At 53.2% G+C, this 8,774-nt stretch overlaps 1 protein-coding gene across 1 annotated transcript; it reads left to right on the forward strand.

Moving 5' to 3' along the window:
• Window positions 1-3,733: 3,733 nt before the first annotated feature.
• On the forward strand, window positions 3,734-6,781 carry FBXL14 (F-box and leucine rich repeat protein 14). Its single transcript, XM_027905875.1, has one exon. The coding sequence runs from the start codon at window positions 3,775-3,777 to the stop codon at window positions 4,975-4,977; it is 1,203 nt and encodes a 400-aa protein (XP_027761676.1). The 5' UTR covers window positions 3,734-3,774; the 3' UTR covers window positions 4,978-6,781.
• The last annotated feature ends 1,993 nt before the right edge of the window (window positions 6,782-8,774 follow it).

The following is an 8,774-nucleotide window of genomic DNA, read 5'->3' on the forward strand; positions in this document are numbered from 1 at the left end:
TTCTAACCTTTGCTGGTTGCACCCAACAGGCACTTGAAGGCATAAAGAAAAAAGTGTTTCAGGTAAGCTTTTATGCCTTGAAGAGATCACCTTTCCCTGCTCTCCTTCAAAGGTTATTTGAAAGAGAAAGGCTTAGAGGGAGGAAATACCACATTATTTCCATGGTAAGATTCTGCAGTTAAGTTTGGGATAATATGGTGAAAGACTTCATTAGCACTCTTTCAGAATGACTTGTATAACTTGCTTGCAGCTTTGCCAGTTATGAGTAATGCAACAATCATAAGATACACCAACACTACTTTTGTACCACATTTCCTTCACACATTGCCTGATGTCTGCTGGACTCAGTCTTCTCGTGAGCGATCCCGCTGCCTTCAGAGGAGCAATCCCTGCCAATGCAGACCTGCGAGATGCTGCATCTTTCCCCGCTCCTCACTTTTGGAAATTCTCCTTTTCGGCTGCAATGGTCCACGACTGGTCTGAGCACAGCCCACCTGCAGTGCAGCTGCTCAGAAAAATCTACTGCCCCTTATCTTTTTCTTACTAACCCAGTGGTTAACCAAGCCTCTGACAGCACCAAACTACATCAACAATGCCACAAAGATAACTCACGCTGGGTGACAGTGCACAGTCCTATGTGGGGACTGCAGCTCCACAGTCTCTAAAACCGGGTCTACACATTGCTGGATCACCCAGGAGTACAAATTTGGTCTGGATTGGGCCGAGGCATGTGATCAGGCTCCCGCTGAATGAGCCAGAGTGCACGATACGGAGCCAACACCAATTTTGCGCTGGCCTTACGCCAGCCACAGGGGTGCAGACGATACCTGATCTGGCTGGGGCTGTGTGCAGGGACACCTGAGCTGGCATAAAGTCTGCTAGTAAAAAGTTAACCTGTCAAAAGCTGCTTGAATTAACTTGAGCAGGCAGGGTGAATGAATACCAGGTCAGCGCTTCACATCATGTGGCCACCCCATTTTTGAGCCAATAATAGGAGCTGCACTGCTGGCTTTTCTGCACTGCCAAACCACAGCCTGATGTCAATAGTGATGCTTATATGCACTGGGATCTTATTGCAGGATCAGGGCCTCTAAGAGTCCTTCAACTCGCCTTGCCTCTAACTTACAGCAAGAAGGAAAGAAAGAAGCAGAATGAAATCTAAATGTTTAACCTCTAAGTAGTCAACAGGGTCTGCTAATATGGAATCTGTGAAGATGGGAGCCACAGACATTTCTGTAGCAGACAAATTTAGATGATGATCAAAATAAAGCCTATTCCTTCAGGTTAGTGAAAGCCTCACTGCAGCAAACACATCAGTAACTAGGCTGATTTGTGCAGTATTTTAATAATCCAAACAGTATTTAAAAAGTGCCCTGTCATGTTGAACAAATGTGAACTTTATTTTTTTCTTTACAGTCCTCTGGCACAGAGGGGCAGTTCTGCTCTTTTGAAACTGTTTTGAAAAGCCTTACCTGATCTCTGGTACTTAACCTGGAACTTAACCCATTTTTAACACTGACGCAATACTGCCCAGCATTGAGATGTGCACAGTTACCATTACACGAGGCTACAGACACACAGGAAATGTGGTTTTCAAACATTCTTTCTTGAAATTGCTGCAAATCACTGGAAATTGCTTGGTTTATGTGAGTACTTCAGCTATTTTCAGAGCAAGTTCAAGGAGGACATTAGACGAAAGCCATTTTCAGAAGATTTTCCATTTCCCATTACAGACGTCCTAAAATGGTCCACACTCGGGTAGATGGCAACCTTGACAGTTATCTAGATCTCTGAGCTGTTTACAGCCATGCTCCTATTGCTCCTGCAGGCATGCCTGGACAGAGGGTTCCCAAATTTTGGCCCTCAAGGCTATTACACTGCCTCAAGGCCATGCTACAGACCACAGCAGAGAGGGCAAGGGCAAGGCAGAGTCCTGCTTTCCCCTTGCCACCTCCCACAGGTGCATGAGCCCCTGTCCCTCCTCACAGGGCCCAGGGTTCCCAGAGAGTTCGAGGGATTATCAACCAGCCAAACACGGCCCTTGGCAAACCCATGGAGGTGGGCTGGTGGCAGACACCAGGAGCTCACAGGGTGGAGTGAGGGAGCATGGTCAGAGGCCGAGCTGAAGTCTCAAGCTGTGCCAAGGGAGGTTCAGGCTGGACATTAGAAGGAATTTCTTCACAGCAAAGAGCGATTAGACATTGGAATGGACTGCCCAGGGAGGTAGTGAAGTCACTGTCCCTGGTGGTGTTTAAGGAAAGACTGGACACGGCACTTAGTGATGGTGTTTGGTCAATGGTTGGACTCGATTTCAGAGGTCTTTTTAATCCTAAGTGATGCTCTGAAGCCAGGCTGCTGCTTGTGGCCCCTCCATCCCCGCCATGGTGGGGACCTGTCATTCATGGGTGACAATGCAGCGCCCACCATGGCTCTTCTGCACTCACCAGGAGGGAAGTGAGGTGGGAATTAGGATTAGTAACACATTAGGAAAGAGCATTGCCAGCAGGTTGAGGTAGGTGATTCTGCCCCTCTGCTCAGCCCTCTTGAGGCCACATCTGGAGTGCTGTGTCCAGGTCTGGACTCCTCAGTACAAGAGAAACATGGAGCTCCTGGAGAGGGTTCAGCAGAGAGCTACAAAATTGACTAAGGGACTGGAGCATCTCTTACAAGAAATGACTGAGCTGGGCCTGTTCAGCCTTGACAAGAGATGACTGAGAGGGGACCTCATCAGTGACCATAACAATCTGAAGGGAGAGTGTCGAGAGGACACAGCCAGGCTCTTCTTGGTAGTGCCAAGCAGTGGGACAAGAGGCAAAGGGCAGAAACTGAAGCACAGGAAGTTCCACCTGAACGGGGGGGAAGAACTTCTTTACTGTGCGGGTGAGCACGCAGTGGGACAGACTGCTCAAGAGAGATGGAGTTTCCTTGGATGGCTATTCCAGAGCCGCCTGGACACGGCCCCGCACGGTGCGCACAGGGAGGGCTCGGCCCGTGCCCGCCGGCCCCGCTCGGGGGCGCCCCCAGCGGCCGTTCGGGGCCGCGCCGCGGGCACGGCGAGGGCGCCGCGCTGTTTCCAGGGCGACGGCTCGCAGTGTTCCGGACCGTACCATTGCGCAAGCGGCGCGGGGGGAGAGGGGGGAGCGGGCGCGGGGGGGAACAGGCCCGGCCCAGCACCGCCTCATCCCTCGCTGCCTCCTCCCCCCCCCGCCTGGCCGCGCCTCCCCCTCCCGCGGGCCGGAGCGGCGCCGGGCCCAGCAGCGCGCGGCGCGGGCGGAGCGGAGCGGGCGGGCCCGGAGCGGCGCAGTCGGTACCAGCGGCGGGCGGGCCGGGCCGGGCCGCGCCACCCCTGCCCTCGCTGCCTCACCGCCGGCGCGGGATGCGGGCGGCGCGGGGCCGCGGACTGTGAGCGGCGGCGGCGCGGAGACAAAGGGAGGAGGCGGCGGCAGCGGCGGGGCTCGGCGGCCGGCGCTGGGCACGGGGCGCGGGGGCCGCCGCCGGGGCGCGCCCGCCGGGATGCGGCGCGGGGCGGCGCGGCCGCGGCAGCAGCGCGGCGGCGGCAGCGGCGCGGCCCGCTCGGCGCGGCGGTAGAGGCGGCGGGGCCGGGCCGGCGGTCGCGCAGCAGCGTCTCCCGCGCCGCCCGCGCCGGCGATGTGAGGGCGGCGGCGGCGGCAGGAGGAGCGCGGCGTGGAGCGGAAGGCGGGCGGGCCCCGGGCGGAAGCGGGCCGGGCCCGGCGGCGAGGGGGGAGCGGCGCGGCGGGGGCGGCCGGGCGCGCAATGGAAACGCACATCTCGTGCCTGTTCCCCGAGCTGCTCGCCATGATCTTCGGGTACCTGGAGGTGCGCGACAAGGGCCGCGCGGCGCAGGTGTGCACGGCCTGGCGGGACGCCGCCTACCACCGCTCGGTGTGGCGGGGCGTGGAGGCCAAGCTGCACCTGCGCCGCGCCAACCCCTCGCTCTTCCCCAGCCTGGCGGCGCGGGGCATCCGGCGGGTGCAGATCCTGTCGCTGCGGCGCAGCCTGAGCTACGTGGTCCAGGGCATGGCGGACATCGAGAGCCTCAACCTCAGCGGCTGCTACAACCTCACCGACAACGGGCTGAGCCACGCCTTCGTGGCGGAGATCAGCTCCCTGCGCTCGCTCAACCTGAGCCTCTGCAAGCAGATCACGGACAGCAGCCTGGGCCGCATCGCCCAGTACCTCAAGGGCCTGGAGGTGCTCGAGCTGGGCGGCTGCAGCAACATCACCAACACCGGCCTCCTGCTCATCGCCTGGGGCCTGCAGCGCCTCAAGAGCCTCAACCTGCGCTCCTGCCGGCACCTTTCCGATGTGGGCATCGGGCACCTGGCGGGCATGACGCGCAGCGCGGCCGAGGGCTGCCTGGGCCTGGAGCAGCTCACGCTGCAGGACTGCCAGAAGCTCAGCGACCTCTCGCTCAAGCACCTGGCCCGCGGGCTGGGCCGCCTCCGCCAGCTCAACCTCAGCTTCTGCGGGGGCATCTCGGACGCGGGGCTGCTGCACCTGTCGCACATGAGCAGCCTGCGCAGCCTCAACCTGCGCTCCTGCGACAACATCAGCGACACGGGCATCATGCACCTGGCCATGGGCAGCCTGCGGCTGTCCGGCCTCGACGTCTCCTTCTGCGACAAGGTGGGGGACCAGAGCCTGGCCTACATTGCACAGGGCCTGGATGGGCTGCGCTCCCTTTCCCTCTGCTCCTGCCACATTAGCGATGAGGGCATCAACCGCATGGTGCGGCAGATGCACGGGCTGCGCACCCTCAACATCGGCCAGTGCGTCCGCATCACCGACAAGGGCCTGGAGCTCATTGCCGAACACCTCAGCCAGCTCACGGGCATCGACCTCTACGGCTGCACCCGCATCACCAAGCGGGGCTTGGAGCGCATCACCCAGCTGCCCTGCCTCAAAGTGCTCAACCTGGGACTTTGGGAAATGACTGAGAGTGAGAAGGTCAGGTGAGACGAGGAGGGCGCCCCGAGACCTCCATCTCCTCTGGAGGGACTCACTGACTGACTAACTGACTGACTGCTGCAGAGGAGGAGCGAAAGAGAGAGAGGGGCACGCACAGAGTCATGCTACCCACGCACTCTGGCACCGCAGGGGGGAATACAGAGAAAGAGAGTATATCCTCGACCCTTCTGTGCTGCCTGCCTACCCTTGCTGTGGAGGAGGAGGAGGAAGGGGGAGCAGGAGGAGAGAGAGAAAGCACCTATCCATTTTCCAGGTCATGCCTCAAACTCCACGCTGGGGAGACAGAGCTCTCCCTTCCCATAGCATCCTTCCCTGCAGAAGAGGTAGAAGCCCACACTCTTATGCACTGGGGCTAGAGACACCCCTCTTTATCCCCACTCCCTGATTCCATCCCCTCACGCACTAAGGATGGATAAAGACAGACCCTTGTTCTGCCATGTATTCAGAATAGATTATTTTTGGTTTTTATAAAGGAGAGTGGTAATGGAGATGGGAACAAAAAATAATAACAGCTGTAAAGGCTTCCTAGCTACACTTGTGTCCCCAGCCACCCAGTCATCCTGGGCTGGGCACAGACACAGCTTGTGGTAAAACAACCATTCCACCTCTGCGCTTGCCCCTCCCCTGTCCACACATTTGTGACAGAAATACTGCTCCCTAGGTACATTGATTTTTTTTTTTTTCGTTTTAAATCTGTTTTCAGTCTCCATGTTATTCTCTGCTGTGGGTGGATACAACCTCCCACTATTCCAGTTCTCCACTGCACTGAGATTAGCGATAGCTACAGCCTCTCCTTTTGTCAGTATGTTTCCATGTCATCCTGCACTGTGGTTAATGGAAAAGCCTAGGCACTCCATTCTCTCTCCCCATCTCTCTACTGGAGATGAAGATACCATTTCCTCCTTCTCCTGTCTCTGTGGGGACTGGACACAGGCCCCAGTCTCTTAAGCCTGCCCGTGCACTGGGGGACACTGAGAGTTACCGAGACTTGTCTTCCCTTTCATCATTCTCTCTTTTTCTCCCCTCCTTCTTCTTGGCAACAGGGATAGACATATCCAGCTACATATCCATTCCTCTTTGGATCGGGGGTGAGCAGGTAGAAGGGGTTTTTAGCTCCTTGCTACCCAGGGAACTTAAGGAAAAATCTCCAGCTTAATTTCTGCTTCATTTGAGATACTGTGACCTGTTTTTATTTTGAAATGCATAAAAAAAATTACTGCTACAAAAACAGCCTCTTACTCTGCCATCTATCCCTTGCTTACATCCTGTAACTGATCCCAGTTCACTCATTCTCCCCTTTACAGTATTCATTTTCTTACATGGTTTTATTTTTAAAGACAAATGAAGTTGCTGTTCTTGTGGATTTTTAAGTACATTTTTTTTCTGCTGAATATATTCTATATATATAAATATATATATGATGTCTGGCTACCTCGTTTTAATTTGTTACTTTTTTTTTCCCCCCTCCTCAAAAGCCCTGGAATTCTTACAGGAAAGAGATTTTGAGACTGAAACATTTTTGTGCCTAGACTGGAATAACGCCCCTTGGGTTTGTTCTTTTTGCCCCTCCTCCCCCTGCCTTTTTTTTTTTTTTCATGTTTGTTTTCAGGCTTACCCTACTGTGTCCCACCTTCACATTCTGGTTGTGCCTCTCCCTCCCTCTTCACTGGGGACTGGGGACCCAAACTGTGCTTCTGCATTTTTACTCTTCTAGCACAAACATGTAACATGAGAATCCACGCTGAGGATCGGGCTACTGTTAAGAGAAATGTGTAAAATGCAAGTTTGTTTTTTTTTTTAAAAAAAAGTTATATATATGGATATATGCAAATGCTTTCCCCTCCCCTCCTAAACCACCTACAAAAGGTCACTATGCCAGCCTTCCTTTTTGTAGGTGGAGAGGAGCAGAGCTGGCCTACAGGCCCTGAGGCTGCAATGTGAAAGGGAGGAGACTGAAGTTCATCTGTCTTATCTCTGTTCTGTCGATAAAATGGAGCTGGGTCTTTAGATTATTTTTTAATTATTATTTTAAAGAGGAAGAGCAAGTTTGGGTTTCGTTTTTGTTTTTTTGTTTTGTTTTTAAATATCTTGGCTTTTTTTTTGCTCATCTGTTCAAAATCTCAAATCCTCCACAGTAACAGGCCAGACCATGGAGTTTAACACAAACCCAGAGACCCCTATGGATTAATTGTACTGTTTGTGAATTTGTATAAAAAAAATAACAAAGATCCTCTTAAAACATTTTATATTCTTACAGTAAAAGGTTAAACATATTTATATAATAAAAGAGGAAATATGAAGTATGTTTTTGAAAAAAAAAAAAAAAGCCGTATCTGTGTTGTCTGTTTGCTTTTTAAAGATGTGTATCTGTATCTGTTGGGTTTGGTAAGTACAGCCTTGTGGCTGAGGGTGGAAGTTCGGGGCTGCTTGATCTTGTGAGGGATGGAGGAGGAGAAGGAAGGAAGAGAGCCCGGTGCCTCCTGTGCAGGATGTTGAGTAACATCATCATGAAGAGTTTGTAAGGAAGGGCTTTGGCAGGACCAGCCTTGTCTGCAAGGGTGCTTGGCAGCATCCCTGGGGACAAACCCAGTTCAGCTGCTTATTGGTGTGACGCATCAGCTGAGTTTGAGGTCAGACAAACCAAAAGTGCTGAAGCTTGCTAGCAACTGAATTAACTGCTCAGAGATAGAGGAAGACATTTGTGAGTGGGGGAAGAAGGGCTGTGTTTTTTAATTTTTTTTAAGCTCCAGGAAGATGGTATGGTAGAGGGTTTTTTAGTAATTTAAATTGAAGCCCTCCCTAGATTGAAGACCCATCCAATAAAAAACATTTCCCAGCAGTGACAGCCACAGAAAACCCGTGCCCTTGGGGATCTGGGAAATCTGAAATATCTTGGTTGATTTCTACTGCCCAGGCAAAGATTAAAGAGAAAGTAAAGTGGGACCGTGTTAAAAAAAAGAAAAAAAAGTTTGAATAATCTAAGGTGTCCTTTGTCCTATAGCATAATCTTTCTCCTCAACGTATGACTTTTAACCCGGTGGGGTCCCTTTTTAGCCTCCACGACGTGGGGTGTTTTATTGTTGTTGGAGATGGAGCTTAAGCGGTGTTTATAGGGCAGCGACAAAGCCCGTCTTCCCCCAGCCCGGCGTCGGGGCTTGCTCGCCCGCTGCCCCCTTCCTGCCTCGAAGGAGGGGGAATGCGAAATGGTGGAAGAAGCCGGAGCCATTGTTCAGGAAAGTTAAAAGAGGAGCTGTCCTTGCTTGCTTGCTCAGTCATGCATACTCAATCTGGCCGGGCCCGGGTCCCTATGGAAAGGAGGAGGGCGATTCTTCCCCTCTTTTTAACATTCCTCTCCAGGCCTGGCTGTATTTAAGCTGCTTTCCTCCGCGCCGAGGAGGAGGGAGGGGGATGGTCTGAAGTTCCTGTACATTTGCATTTTAAGCACTTCCAGCACTGAGCAGGCCACTTTGTTCCCCGCTCCAGCAGCCCTGAGCTGGTGCTGCTCCAGGTGGGTTGGATGCCCTACCAAAGCAGGTCCTCTCCGTGCCCGGGCCTGCCCTGGGTGCTCAGCCTCTGTCTCCACAGGTATTTTGGCTGAGGCTGGACTGGACATACTCTTTTGTTGCCAGCTTTAACCACCTCACCTCTTTTATGTCAGTGCCACATTTCAAAGGGGAAAATACTGCCTAACTCTGGCCCTCTTCAAAAGAAACACCATCTCCTCTGCATCCCAAGGACCTGAACTATCTCAGGGTTTGGACTTTGGGGTGTGTGTTGTTTTATTC

Source organism: Empidonax traillii, unplaced genomic scaffold, assembly GCF_003031625.1.
Source record: "Empidonax traillii isolate 1590-97213 ecotype Southwest subspecies unplaced genomic scaffold, ASM303162v1 scaffold25:size3598162, whole genome shotgun sequence".
NCBI lineage: Eukaryota > Metazoa > Chordata > Aves > Passeriformes > Tyrannidae > Empidonax > Empidonax traillii.

Bases quoted from the DNA above. Each gene is read 5' to 3' on its own strand.
- FBXL14 (XM_027905875.1), top strand. From the start codon at position 3,775: ATGGAAACGCACATCTCGTGCCTGTTCCCCGAGCTGCTCGCCATGATC.